Here is a 15,468-nt window from a genome sequence, read left to right as displayed (position 1 = left end):
TAGATTCGTTGCATGACATGCATCTCTTTAGCGCATGCATTGAACAGCACAAATTCTTTTTCCTGCTTTTAAAAACTATGAATAAAGTAGTTAATAATATAAAATAAACACTTAATAATAAAACAAAATCACATTCCATGCTACAAAAGTCAATTTACATGATTTTACTGCAGTCGGGCTTTGAGGAGGTATGAATGTAGAGAAATTTGGAGAGGTGTGTGAAGCAATTTATCTATTTTATCCCGATTATTGTTCTTCATAATCATGGAGGCCAAAATATAAACTGAATTTTGATTAATTGCACCACCTTGATTAATAGTATTGCGGTGAACTCGTAGCAAACTTGACTTGGTGCACATGTAGGTTAAGAATTGAAGGAGCATTACTTTACTTCATTTTCATTCACCTAGTTTTATTTCAGTAATTGGTGGATATTGTTGGGGACATGTCCCCTCCGTCCACGCCAATTCTATGCCCTTGACTTACTTTATATTTTTTCTAATATATTTGCACATTTATTTTTCCACATTTCTTTATTTGCTTATCATTTGCTTGTTTTATTATATAAAATTATTATTATTAAATTAAAAGGTAACACTTTATTTTGATGGTCCAGTTGAGTATTACTAGACTGCGTAATATCTGTTGATACTGCTCTAACCCTAACCCCAACCTAACATTCTACTTACAATCTAATGAGAATTAGTTGGCATGTAGATGCAATGTGACCTAAATTCAACAAATGGACCATCAAAATAAAGTGTGATCAATTAAAGTATTATATTAAAAAAGAACAAATGTATTTTATAAATGTTCTAATAAATTATAAAGTTCATATATTTATATTACTGTATATGTTTTCCTTATATATTAGTGCTATATTATTGTTATTTGTGAAATGTATTTTTTTCTTTTTCTTATTTTTATATCTTAAATTTTCATTACTTGTTTTGTGTCTAGTCCTTTGATAATAAGTACTTTCAAACTCAATATGACTCTGTTTGTAGATACACATACAGTGCCTACTCTGAGTGTTCCCGTTTATGTGGAGGAGGTGTTCAGAGCCGCACTGTTTACTGTGTTCATGAGAGAACATCGGCAATGGTTGATGAGTCCCATTGCATTGCAAAGGGCCTCAGAAAACCAACTGCACAGGTTGCCTGCAATGAACACGCCTGTGCCGAATACAGCGCCGGCCCATTTGGTGATGTATGGAATTATTTCATTAATATTTTATCAGTCCTTCCAGGATTTTGTGATTCTGTGATTGCAATAATTATTAGTTAGTGATTTTATTTGTTCAAAATTCACAGGTCACCAGCAGATTTTGGGCGTCCTTAAAAAGATGGTTTACCTAAAACTGAAAATTCCATCATCATTTACTGGTCTTTACTTGTTCAAGTCATATTTGAGATTCTTTATTTCTGATGAACACAAAAGAAAAGGTTTTAGTTTGATTTAAGACAACATGACAGAGAGAAAATGATAAAGTAATTTTCATTTTTAGATGAACTAACCCTTTAAAAATTAACCATGTGATGTTACAAATATTTTTTTAGGAGATTCCAATACTTTTATTCAGACAACACTTCTAAGTTTTTATGTGTTCAAATTGTTGACAAATTATTTGAAAGGTATTATGCATTATAAGCCTTCAATGGTTCAGAACATAAATAGTGTAAAAAATGTACCAAACAATGGAAACTGATCAGTTTTAAATAATTTTTTAAATATAAAAAACTAAAAGATTTCCATTAAATGCATATACTTATTTGTTCCTCTTAATCTCCCAATAAGGAATAATGGCTTTAGTAAAAAAAACAACAACAACAACAACAACAACAAAAGCTATTTAAATGCTTAGTTTTATGATGAGGGCTCTGCAAAACACAAAGCAATAGTTGTATGATTTCTGATAAATGTATTTCAGTATAATTTCTTTTAATGCAAAGAAATTTCTTAACAAAAATAATTTTGATCATTTAAAGTTCTTTATGTATCAAATATGAAACAGTAGGCTTTATGGCCCAATGGTCATAGAGGTCAAATAAAAAAGAAAAAAAATTGTTGTCTGCATATAAACTGCAATGCAATACAAGACATGTTCCAAATAATGCTGCAATTTTTGTTGCACTGAATAAAATCAGTAATTTTAGGCTGCAAAAATCCCCAAAATATCCCATAAAGTCTTGGAGAGACTATTTTAGTTATAGCATTGATTTAATACTCATACATAAATATTATATACATTGCCATATACGTGACCATGAACCACAAAACCATATATTTGTTTTTTTGTTTTTTTGCAATTGCAATGTTTGTATCATCTGAAACCTGACTGAATAAGCAAAACATTAATTTATGTTTATATATATATATATATATATATATATATATATATATATATATATATATATATATATATATATACATATATATATATATATATATATATATATATATATATATATATATATATATATATATATATATATATATATATATATTACATTACTTAATCATTATTTAGAGGAAATCTAAGGGTACAAAAAATCTAAATATTTAGAAAATCACCTTTGAAATCTAAAATAAATTCCTAGCTGTTCATATTACTAAACAAAAATTATTTTTTATTATATTTTCAGTGGGAATTTTATTTATTTTACAAAATATTTTCATGGGACATGATCTTTTTTTAACATTCTAATGATTTTTATCATAAAAGAAAAATCTTTTGACCCACCCAATTTGTTTTTTGGCTATTGCCAGAAATATACTCATGCAACATAAGAGATTTGTGGTCCAGTTTAAACATTTGTTTGTGGCAGTGTTCAGTGACCTGTGGTGAAGGGCTGCAGACACGAGAGGTGATCTGTGTCGGGGCCAGAGGAGAGCGACTCTCTGAGCACCACTGCAGTGGACTCACGCGACCACAGGCCACCAAAGCCTGCAAGAGACCGGCCTGCCATCAGGTCTTCAGATACTACACCAACGACTTCAGCCTGGTGAGATGAAGGAGCAGAGGAAGAACCTTAAGGGGGATGTGCACTGTAAAAATTTCCACACAATCGATTTGTGTTGGGACAACATGAAGGAATTAAATTAACTTATTAGTGTTTTAAAATTTAAGTGGATTGAACATGAAACAATTACAGGTGAGGTTTATTTAACTAGGTTAATTAGGTTAAGCCATGGTCAATTGCTCTGTAGACAATCTGAAAAAATATTGGTTAAGGGGGCTAATAATATTGACCTTAAAAAATTGGAAACGGCTTTTATTCTAGCTAAAATAAATAAGACTTATACTTTGATATTGTGTTGTTTCAGCTCATTTTTAAAGAGCTTGGATCAACAAATGTCATTTTTTAAAGTGTAGATTGTTTTTGGATGTCATTGTTGTTGTTGTCTGGTCTCCTTCAGTGCACCCGGAGCTGTGGAACTGGCACCCGTGAGCGTAGAGTGGTGTGCATGGATTTGGATCAGCATCCTTATTCAGATGACAGATGTGCTTCTCTTTCCAGACCTCATGCTGTGGAGAACTGCAACACACAGCCCTGTCCTGGCCCGCAGAGTGAGTTTAACTATATGTGAATGCTTTTGAAAGAAGTGTCTTTTGTGCGCTGAGCTTTCTCTTTTCATACAGTAAAACAGAAGTTTTGTGACATTTCCTTTTTCCCCTCATTGTTCTTTTAAAAAATGTCATTTGTTCTTGTCATTACTCCAGTCTTGAATGTGCAAATTTATTATCATTTTATATTTAATAGTTTTAAAAAAAAAACTGTGGTACTTTACCGAGTATAAATGAAAAGTTAAAAAGACTAACAAGGTTTTTGTCATCCCACACACACATATTTATCTAAATTATTTATTAATTTTCACTTCCCCATTTGCTGCAGTTTCAGTTAAGACAGTAATGATTCGTTTAAATTTCTCTCTTTGGCTCATGGAATCTTCTCTCTATTTTAGTTTTCATTAACAAAATATAATAATATATATAATTTAAAACTATTAAAAATAAAAAGGTTTCAAATAATAAACAGTAGAAAACAGATTGGTTATTAAATAAACTAATATGCAGATGTATTATATTGATGTGTGTGTACATTTATCCAGCTGTATTCTAATGATGGGTACAACAAAAATATATTTTGTTATAAATATAATAAATTAGCATGTTCAGAACTAGATATTTCCCCTATAGGTTATATCCTCATATTTTGGCAGAAATCCTTCTGTGTTATGAAGTACTGATTCTTTCATTGTGTTGCTTTGGTTTAGCGGTGCCCAGTGTGCAGAACCCCAATGGTTACGAGAGCTCCTTGCGTGGATTTGTGTCTTACACTCACGGCCCAGTATCAGGTTAAAAGACTGTGACAAATAAAGCAGTTGTTTAATTATTGTGTCTATCCATAATGTTTGGTCAAACTTTACAGTAAGGTTTCATTAGTTAATGCATTTACTAACTTGAACTAATAATGAACAATACATGAACAGCATTTATTAATCATAGTTTAACATTTACTAATGCATTGTTAAAAATCCAAATTCATGCTTGTTAACTAATGTTAATCAACTATGAATAAATATTATATTAAATATAATGTTCATTGTGCTCCAGTTTCCCCCACAGTCCAAAGACATGCGCTATAGGTGAATTGAATAAACTAAATTGGCTGTGGTGTATAAGTGTGTGTGTGTGTGTGTGTGTGAATGAGTGTGTATTTCCCAGTAATGGGTTGCGGCTGGAAGAGCATCCGCTGTGTAAAACATATGCCGGAATAATTGGTGATTCATTCTGCTGAATGAATGAATGAATATTGTTCATTGTTTCTTCATGGGTGTAGCAGTGGCACAGTAGGTAGTGCTGTTACCTCACAACAAGAAGGTCACTGGTTCGAGCCTTGGCTGGGTCATTGGCGTTTCTGTGTGGAGTTTGCATGTTCTCCCTGCATTCGCGTGGGTTTCCTCCAGGTGTTCCGGTTTCCCCCGCAGTCCAAAAACATGCGGTACAGGTAAATTGGGTAGGCTAAATTGTCTGTGTATGGATGTTTCCCAGAGATGGGTTGCGGCTGGAGGGGCATCCGCTGCGTAAAACATTTGCTGGATAAGTTGGCGGTTCATTCCACTGTGGCGACCCCCGATTAATTTATGCACTAAGCTGAAAAGAAACTGAATGAATGAATGAATGTTTGTTCATGTTAGTAAATGCATTAACCAATATTAACCAATACAACATTATTGTAAAGTGTTAACTATTTATCATATGCATATATTTTGTTGCATTTGCTGATATTTGCACTGTAGTTTACAGACCAAGCGATCCTTATCCCACAGTGACTGGTCCTCATTGCGCTCAGTCTCATTACGGCTGCTGTCCTGATGGCCACACTACAGCCTCTGGGCCTCGTGGAGAAGGCTGTGCTCATGATGACTGCCAGAGATCCAGGTGCCAACATATACATACAAACACATAAAATTTAATACTGACACAAGTCAATTTGTAGATATATAGATAAATAGATTGGAATGCCATAAAATAAATCGTTGAATTACCCTCTATTCTCTTCCAAAAAAAGATGCTTGTATTATTCCAAAAGATTTTTTCCTTCTGTGGAACATAACAGAGCAATTAATTTACATAGTATGGACAAAAATGTTCCATTTGAATTTGTATTTACTTATTGTTTAGGTGAACCATTAATCTTTGCAAATGAATCCACTGAAAAAAAAAGTTTGTTTTTGTAATCTTCAATCAAACTCTGACCATTTGCTTCTGCGTGGTAATCCTTCTCTGTTCAGTCACAATAAATTTAACCATGCCACTCCTACCATTAGTTTGCTATGAGGGAATGATGCACAAAAAGAAAGCCCTGTTCCTTTTAAATATTGTGTTTCAGTTGGAAGTACGTCAACATTCATTTATTTATTTTCCTTCAGATTAGCCCCTTATTTATTAGGGGTCACCACAGCAAAATGAACCGCCAACCATTCCAGCATTTGTCTTACCCATCGGATGGCCTTCCAGCTGTAACCCAGTACAGGGAAAAACCCATACACTCTCACATTCACACATAAACTCATACACTATAGCCAATTTAGTTAATCGAATTAACTTTTCGGTCATGTCTTTGGACTGTGGGGGAGACCGGAACATCGGGAGGAAACCCACTCGAACACATGGAGAACATGCAGAACTAACCAATAATCCACTGTGCTGCTGCATACATCAAAATACTAAAATAAAAGTCTTAGCAACTTCTAGTTTACACTGACTTGGGAACAAAAAGTGTTTGTTGTTAAATGTTGATAAACAAACTATTTTCTTTTTTGAATGGAAGTCAACGACAATCAAAAATAATTGGTTATTAACATTCTTGACTAAACAGATTTGGTTATCATTGACTACCATTTTATGGACCAAAAATTTAAATAAATAAATAAATGTTTATATTTTTTTAACTGTAAACCACAACTGATTGCTTAACATAATTCTTAGCTGAGATCTGTTATATGGAACAAAATCATTGAAACATAAATAATATTCAGTTCAGTCGAATTCATGTTTATTTCTATAGCGCTAATACAATGTAGATTTCCTCAAAGCAGCTTAACATAGAGGTTTAGTAAATTGAAACCCTGTCAGTCCAGTTTTCAGAGTTAAAATACAGTTCAGTTAAGTTCAGTGTGGTTAAATTTCACTGCTGGACGTCCAAACAACTGAAGAGCAAGTCCATTGATGTGCAGCTCCACAAGTCCCAAACCAATCAAGCCAATGGCGAGGAACAAACTCCACCAATTGACAAAAGTGAAGGAAAAAAACCTCGAGAAAAAAAACAGGCTCAGTTGGGCACAACCATTTCTCCTCTGACCAAACTTCTTGTGCAGAGCTGCAGTCTAGGTGTTGGAGGCTGTAGAACAATGTATATTGTGAAAAAGCTGCAGGTATAAATAGGTCACTGGTGGGTGTTCAGGCTGGCCCACGCGATCAATGCAAAGACTCGTCTGTCACTGTGGTCTTTCAGGAATCAGTCTCATGCTCTCCATTCCTCCATGACCACCACAGCATCTGCTCAGGATACGGCCTGGTCCAGGATTATGGATACCTTGGCATCATTTCTTCACAGGTCTTGGATCGCATTAATGGCGCTGCATAATCTCTAGAGACCTTGGGGTCATTATCCCCAGGTGGAAATTGAGAATAAATAAAATAATTAGCGTAGCTGCTGTTCATGCCTAAAATTAAGTGCTATAAATAAAAATAGCAGTTATATAAACAAACATGTAAGGCACATGAGTGTTTCTAACAAAATGTCAGTTGCATTTAGATAAGCAGAGTGTGTTCTAAGGGTAGTTTGTCAAGCACACTCACCTGCGTGGAGCACGCTCATACATCATACCGTTGTGTGATGCACTGTGTGTATGCTTTACTAAAAAGATAGTTATTTAATCTATTTATGAACTGAGAGAGTGTGTCTGAGCCTCAGACATTATCATTAAAATAGAATCAGAGGAAACAAAATATGTTCAATAATTCTGACCAAACAATTTGGTTTAAGACAAACAGTGGTGTAAAGTAACAAATTGCAAATACTCAGATTACTGAAATGAAGTAGTTTTTCTAATGAATTTTCATTTACTAAGTTACTTTACTTTCCCTTAAGTAAATGTTTAGTGCAGCATTGGTACTTTTACTCTACTACTTTCCCTCAATCTGCAGTCACTACTTTTAATTATTTCCTGTCAGTGGATTAGAAAAATCAGTCCTGCACTGCGATTCCTGTCTAATCATATCACACATAGAAAGTAAATCGCATCATACTGATCTACCTTAAGTCTTCCAGCAAACTGGAAGCAGTAAGTGTCCAAGAAGACATACAATGACCCAGAGACTGTTTAGACTGAATGTCAATGAGAAAAAGACAGATGTTTCCTGTATGATAACCGAAATGGCCTTAAACTTCAACTAAATGCACTACAGAATGTTACGTTTACACACACACACACACACACACACACACACACACACACACACACACACACACACACACACACACACACACACACACACACACACACACACACACACACACACACACATTCACAAATTACATGTAAGTGCTTCAAACTTTCCCAGCGTTATACTCACTACTTACTACTCTTGAGTACTTTCGAAAGGGCTACTGTTTACTCATACTTTAATACTTAAAACAGGTACTTTAACTCTACTTGCATTACATTTTTGGGTAAGTAGTTGTACTTTTACTTTAGAATGATTATTCAGAACGGTTTCCATCACTAAAGAAAAGGTTTAAGCAAAAAACGGAAACCAAAACTGAAAAATATCCTTTAAAATAGTTTGCATTATGTTCCACAGAAGAAAGAAAGTCATACAGTTATAGGGAGTATATAGATGACATATGGGTGACTAAGTGATATAATTAAATAAAACAGTAGTGAACAGCAATGAACTGGATTTTTATTAAGGCCAGATTTGGATATATTCAGGATCAAACCAGTGAACTGAACGTGTGTGTGTGTGTGTGTGATGAAAGATACGGCTGCTGTCTGGATGGAATAACAGCTGCTCTGGGTTACAGAAGAGCGGGATGTCCTGACTCCTCCTATGGGGTAAAACAGCTCATTTAATTTTCCCTGTCAGTTTTCCTCTCATCATATAATTTCATCTAATTATATAAACACGTCTTTGCTTTTGTTTTCAGGATCACAGTCCCTCTGCTAGTGTGTGCTCCTTGGCACGAGATGTCGGGCCCTGTTATGAATATAAATCTCGCTTCTACTTTGATCATTCCTCTGGCTCTTGCTCCCAGTTCTGGTTTGGTGGATGCCAAGGAAATGGCAATAACTTTGTCTCCAAGGTGGCGTGCGAGCGGACGTGTAAGGCTTCTGTCAGAGGAAGAGAACCAACGTCCAGGAGAGTGATCTACGATGTCAGAGGTTATAGAGTGAGATCCCGTGCATAATAAATGTCCAGACAAATCCAACTCATAAACATGTAGATAAAACTTCAATTGTGCTGATTTGAAAGCAGTCTTGGGTTTATACTGACATCTACTGGCATTGATTTGTTTAAACTAAGCTTTTTTAAGGGATGAGAGAGAAACACTTTATCAAACATGACTGCATCAAAGCTAAAGATAATTTCCTTTCTTTTTATGTTTCGGTGTAAGTACTTTGGTTGTATACTCTTCCTAAGCCATTAAAGTGTTAACACAAACCAACTGCACTGAAGAATTAACTTGAATATATCTAATCTTGCATGTAGATGAATGGATGGATGGATGGATGGATGGGTGGGTGTAGATAGATAGATAGATAGATAGATAGATAGATAGATAGATAGATAGATAGATAGATAGATAGATAGATAGATAGATAGATAGATAGATAGATAGATAGATAGATAGATAGATAGATAGATTATATATTATTATTATATTTGTTATTATTACATTTAATAAAATTATTAAATAGTTTCAAATATTTATATTTATTCAAATATTAAGTGACGTTTAATGAAGAGGCGATCATCTTCCAACATGCTTTAAAACTTTTGTCTTTGTATGTGCTGACAGAATCTTTTAGTTATTTTGAAAGATGCTTTTATACTTTGCAAAGGTGCAGTATGTAAATTTATTGAGCTGTATTACATTCCTGGATCAAAACAAACGCATGCGCAGGTTATTAGAGTGACGACCAATACAGGCGAGTCTGACTGTCTAGCCTAAAGGCTGATTTAAACTGCGTTCTATACAAAAGCTACGTAATAGAAGGATAGAAGGAATATTATTCATTTATTTTGTCCTAACAAACTCCTTCAATTGATAAATTAGAAACAGTTTCTATATCTTGCAGCTGAACAACAGAAAACTTTGACAATGGTCACCTCATGTGCTTTATTCAGTGTTAAATGTTAACAATGTGAGTTTGGATGGCATTTTACATGACATCTATTGCCATATACTGAAAGCAGCAGCAGATAGTTCACCTCAGATATTGAAAATAAAATAAACTGATTGAACTTTAGAATTGTGACTCAGTGCAAGACAACACAAATGAGTGATTCAGCATCTACATTTAATAATGTCAAAGAGGTTTAATATGTATTAAATAGATTTTTTAAAACTTACCTTTTCATGAGTGAGTACATATTCTGTGCCTCTAAATGTCTTTATTTAAATTTCTTTCATGTTTCTTCTGGTGCAAACAGCTAAATTGCTAATAACTACTAATCTTGTCATGTAGCATGTTGTTAGGGCATGCGGTTACAATGTAACCTGCTCACCTAATGTTTACACTCGTAATATTTATATTATTTGCAAATTAATAACCTCATGTGGAACTGAATCTGCGTCTCATTCCAGAGTCTGCTACTTTCTCACGGAGGTAGCGTTGTGGTCATGGAACCATGCTTTGAGAGCCTTTCTGAATGAATGAATGAGTTACTGAATGAATGAATGAATGAATGAATGAATGAATGAATGAATGAATGAATTGCTCCGTTTTTCACCAAGGCAACCCGGGGTGCTAAAATATAATCTAAAGTTGCAATAGGTGGGTTAAAATAACCAAAACAGAGACAGACGTTCCGGCACATAACTTACATTTACAAAGCAGAATATCTGACTTTAACATTGTTTTTCAGATAAACAAGAATGTTCATGTGGCATGTTTACTAAACATCTGCAAACATATTATAGTATTTTTATGCTTTAGAAGAGTCAAAACATACAGTACTTTTAAACTACGATTTAAAGGCTTATCAAAAGTTATTTATTAGTTTTACATTCGACAAGTTATCAAGACAAGCAATCAATCAAAAACAAAATGCTAATAATTCACATCTATATCACAAGTAAGCTAATAATACTGACCCTAAAATTATTATTATTTTTTTATTATTAAATTAAAAATATATATAAATTAGGTACAAATGTGTGACAATAAGAATTTATAATTTTGTAAACCATTGTTACAGATATAACATTTTGATGATAAAAACTATACTATGTATTTGTGATGTAGGTTAAAATTACAGGATAAATAAAATAAAATCATTAAATTATAAAAATTTAAATATAGAAATATTTGTAAATAATATTGTAAAGCCTATTTCTAATATTTAATTTTTATTTATGTGTGTGTGTGTGTGTGTGTGTGTGTGTGTGTGTGTGTGTGTGTGTGTGTGTGTGTGTGTGTGTGTGTGTGTGTGTGTACGTGTGTGTGTACAAAATTTAAACAAATATTTGTAAACAGTATTGCAAAGTCTTATATACATCGTTTATCCATAAATAATAGTAAATAGGCTGACTTCTTTTTCACTTGCAGTCATTTGAATATTACATCAAAATAATGAATACAAAATATGAAGTAAAAATTATAAGTAATGTCATTAACGACAAAAATAAATACCATTTCCGTAACAGTGAAAAAGCTTTTATCTTGAAAAGCCAACGCTTCGCCTACACCGGAAGTGTGATCGTTTCTTGAACATTCCTGCTGTTTCCTTCGCTGCTAACAGTGAATAGCCGTCAGTGGTTACCCCAGCGTTCAACGCCACTTTTATACATCAGGACCAGATATGGTAAGTATTTTGTCGATGTTTTTTCTACTCGTATATATCCTTAGACAGCCACCATATCAGAAAAATCGCGTTTCACCGACTGCTCCAACACATTCAACAAAAATAAAAGTGAACGAACGCGCGCGGCTAGCAGTGTGTTACGAGAGAACGTCGAATAATCCTCAACACAGCGAGCTTTCATGTGTCTCGAAATACCACACATGCAAAGTTAGGTTCTTTGTTGAAAGTTCGACCGGAACAAACTCCTGTTCAGCTTCAGTATTGGTAATATCAGTGTTTGTGAGGAACATGTAGTGTTTTAGTTTGGGGGAGGGTTCGAGTACAACAGCTGCTGTTTTCTGGGTATTGTGTCAAAGCATCCATATCAGCTAACGTTATATTCCCAAAGTGTATTTAGTTCATACGTCAAACATGAATAACTAAACAACACGTCATGTTTTTGAAATGAACGCACGATTAATCTCACTGTCAGGAGCCAAAGCTGTGTTCCTGTCAGTAGGGGGCTCCACGCAATTGTTTAATTCGTCGTCTAGATATGTAGTGTTTCTAACTTTTACTTGATTTATGATATAAACACAATAAAATGTTTTTTTCTTTATTATCGTTCAGTCTCACACAATTCTGCTGGTGCAGCCCACCAAGAGACCAGAAGGCAGAACATATGCAGATTATGAGTCTGTCAACGAATGTATGGAAGGTAGGATAATTCTTTTCTTTGTGTGTGTTATAAACAATTATAATGCTTTAAAGGGATAGTTCACCCAAAAATTGAACTATTGACCATAGTAGAAAAAACAAAAACTATGGAAGTCAGTGGCTTTAGGATTTCACCTCTCTTTAAAATGTCTTCAGAAAGTAAGAAACTCAAACTGGTTTTGTAACTGTGAAGAGAAAACAAATTTTTTTTGGGGTGAACTATCTTTATTGTACACTGAATATTGCACTACTACTTTTAATGCGTGTTTAACCATTTTCCTTCTTACCAAAAGGAGTGTGTAAGATGTATGAAGAGCATCTGAAGAGAATGAATCCCAACAGTCCCTCCATCACATATGACATAAGCCAGTTATTCGACTTTGTTGATGATCTTGCCGATCTCAGCTGTCTTGTGTAAGTAATCACACTTTTCACTTGACAAAGCCTAATGTCTAAGGTCCCGATTACACTAAAAAGTTTTAGTTTTAAAACGCATAAGTTTTGCTACAGTGACGTCTTCCGTTCAGATTACCCCAGAGTTTTAGATCATTGAAAGCGGAGTGTTTTGGAAATGCTGAAGAGGTCGCTTTTGTGTTAACCCTTTAACTGTCTGCTCTATCAAATGGTTGACCATATTTTGATTGTTTTAAATTAAGGTTTACACAAACAGCATTGTTGCTTTACAAAAAATCTAACAAACATAATCCTCTTGCACTACTACACTTAGTTTTGATTTTATTGTAAAAAGCAAAAAAAAGAAATCTTGAATTATTTAATAATAAGAAATATTGTATGGCATACTTAAAAAAATAAAGATGATTCAGTATTTAAAATGTTTTATTTAAATTGTTTTAAAATGAGTCATATTGTTATAAATTAGTCTTACACTTCATGTTTTTAGAATTTTTATAGTATGTGTATTGATTCTTAGTACTTTTACCATAAACCAACATATTATCCACTTGGTAGCGGTTGATATTTTTAAAATTATGGGATGTGATGGGGAAAAAATGCATCGAGTGTGTTAACTTTAGAATTTAAGAAATGCAATCCCAAGAAAAAGTTCTTGGTGGGGAAGTTAAAGTGTTAAAATACTGCTGAAAAATAGAGGCTCAAAACGGATCGGATTCAGGCCTTTTCCCAATATTAAATGCAATATTAAGTTCAGTCTTGCATCCTTTCCTTGAAAGTTCAGACTTTGCAAGTTTTATATGGAAAACTACCTCCTGAGGACACGTCGGGTAAATTTTCAATGGGAACAGTGTACTTTATAACAATCACAGCGTTCATATAGTCATTCATGTCACTCTGACTACGCTGCTTCACTATCTTAAAAAATCAATGAAAACATGATATAAGGATTTAAATAGACACCAAAAATGTTCAGGCATCGTATAGCTACATACTTGTATTACTGTCATCTTCACAGTATGCATATTTATAAGAAAACGGAGCCTGTAGACCCATAGGTTTCCAACCTTTTTTGCCTGAGACCCCCTTTTCTGCTGGAAAATATAGTGAGGCCATCCTCAACATTTAATGATATTATCGCTCATATAAGTTTGCAGTAAGGATGACAAAAAATGTTGCTTTCAAAAAGACTGTATGACTGTATCTCAAAAAGACTGTACTATTATCTCTCCTCCTTGGCGAAATTCTAGGCAAATGGCCAGTGTGGATGTGGATAGTTTTTGTTGTTAATTGCCGTTTTAAAACTAAAACATATCGGTGTAAACAGGGCCTATTAAATGCTCATGCTCGTCAATCATGTACAATTGTCTTTAATTATTTGAACAGGTACAGAGCGGACACACAAACCTACCAGCCTTACAACAAAGACTGGATCAAAGAAAAGATCTATGTGCTGTTGAGGCGTCAGGCCCAACAGGCTGGAAAATAAAGACGGTGGAATTATTGAACTAGTCCCCAACTACGCTTCATCACAGGACAGACGTGGCTGAACTGAACAGTGAATTGATGCCAACTGGTTCAGATTTTGTTGAATGCATGTCCTTTGAGTTATGTCAAAAGCATAGAGTGAAAATATTTTGCATTTTAAATCACATTTTTGTAACTTCGGAGTTCGGGACTTGGGTTATTTATCGGGCTAGAGGGTAATATTGGGGAAAGAAAAGTTTTAGGATTTTTTTCGTTGTTGTTGCTCCCGATCCCTCCCAATTAATGATGTTTTATATTGTGGATTTATTTTTGATTTAGTAAAGTATAACATTTACACATTTCAGATGTTGTTGAGATGGTTCCGAGTTATTCTTATATCCCAACTTTTGTCCTCTGTGTTGTTAAAGGTTTTGTTGGCCCTCTCTGATTTGTGCATCCAGTAGTAAAAACTGGCAAACAATAAAATTCTTCTCAAAAAACGTGGAAATGTCAGTGCTTTTTTCTTTTTTTCTTAGCCTAAAGAGCCCATATTATGGGTTTTTGAAAATTCCCCTCCATGTAGTGTGTAACACAGCTCTAAGTGAAGTGGAGTATCCAGCTAAGGCTTAAATCTGTTAGTGTACAGTGTTAAAAACGGTTGATTCATCTAAAAAAGAGTCGACTCATAGTGCTTCAAACGAGTCGCCTTGATACGGATTCATTAGGTGTTTCGCCATGACGTACGAACGAAACCAAGTTATTCACGTGCACGCGCAAACCCGGGAGATTTCAAACCTGAGGCCCCGCCCTCTGACGCAGAAACCGAGACACACACACACACACACACACACACCCACAAACACACACACACACAAACATGCCGGTCGATTGAAGTCACACTGCAGATGGATATATTGAGTCTCTACCCAAAGATGAAACCTCAGCATTATAGCCAAGCAGTTGGAAACTACTGGAAACTTCTGGAAGCTACATGCTACAAAGAATACTTCATCAGCGTTTGTTAAAGGAAGGATCAGTAACTTACTGATAGACGTCAGGATGGGTTTCTTCCTCCATTTCTCAAGTGTAAGTACGTGCGATTAAAGTTGCCTCGTTGACTCTAGCTTGCAAATGTATTTAGTTGTGATTTGTTACTTGTAACCGCGTGTACTGTATGAGGTTAACTGGCTATATTCTCTTATAGTGTGCAAAGTCACGTTAAAAACGCGACGCGTGCTGCGTTAACGGAGCTCCGTGGACGGGGAGTAACGTTAGTGTGTGTGTCTGTGTGT

General features: G+C 34.6%; 2 protein-coding genes and 1 long non-coding RNA gene across 8 annotated transcripts in view; 2 read left to right on the top strand and 1 right to left on the bottom strand.

Annotated features, from left to right (window-relative positions):
* paplnb (papilin b, proteoglycan-like sulfated glycoprotein) overlaps positions 1–9,239 on the top strand; it is a 23,573-nt gene extending 14,334 nt beyond the window's left edge. For 3 of the 6 annotated variants that reach the window (XM_005160691.6, XM_073932498.1, XM_073932499.1), the window contains exons 9-15: positions 1,008–1,209; positions 2,829–3,005; positions 3,421–3,571; positions 4,279–4,359; positions 5,335–5,446; positions 8,553–8,628; positions 8,721–9,239. In XM_005160691.6, the coding sequence (XP_005160748.1) occupies positions 1,008–1,209; positions 2,829–3,005; positions 3,421–3,571; positions 4,279–4,359; positions 5,335–5,446; positions 8,553–8,628; positions 8,721–8,981 (1,060 nt within the window). In that variant the 3' untranslated portion in view covers positions 8,982–9,239. 6 annotated transcript variants of the gene reach the window in all.
* On the bottom strand, positions 2,612–15,468 carry LOC137488669 (uncharacterized). Its single transcript, XR_011007808.2, has 4 exons — positions 15,222–15,468; positions 5,554–5,608; positions 4,872–5,431; positions 2,612–3,002 (listed from the first exon to the last, which is right to left on the bottom strand). It is a non-coding gene; the product is annotated as an uncharacterized lncRNA (long non-coding RNA).
* Positions 11,469–14,684, top strand: erh (ERH mRNA splicing and mitosis factor). Its single transcript, NM_001271817.1, has 4 exons — positions 11,469–11,602; positions 12,212–12,299; positions 12,592–12,712; positions 14,096–14,684. The coding sequence occupies exons 1-4, from the start codon at positions 11,600–11,602 to the stop codon at positions 14,196–14,198; spliced, it is 315 nt and encodes a 104-aa protein (NP_001258746.1). The 5' UTR covers positions 11,469–11,599; the 3' UTR covers positions 14,199–14,684.

This window comes from Danio rerio, chromosome 20, assembly GCF_049306965.1.
Source record: "Danio rerio strain Tuebingen ecotype United States chromosome 20, GRCz12tu, whole genome shotgun sequence".
Taxonomy (NCBI): Eukaryota; Metazoa; Chordata; class Actinopteri; order Cypriniformes; family Danionidae; genus Danio; species Danio rerio.
Note: the sequence above shows the minus strand (reverse complement) of the source record. Positions and strands in the feature narration are given on the sequence as shown.

Excerpts from the sequence above, each read along its gene's own strand:
- erh (NM_001271817.1), top strand. Across the intron at positions 12,300-12,591 it reads TGTCAACGAATGTATGGAAG|GAGTGTGTAAGATGTATGAA; the intron begins GTAGGATAATTC and ends TCTTACCAAAAG. Across the intron at positions 12,713-14,095 it reads GCCGATCTCAGCTGTCTTGT|GTACAGAGCGGACACACAAA; the intron begins GTAAGTAATCAC and ends TTATTTGAACAG.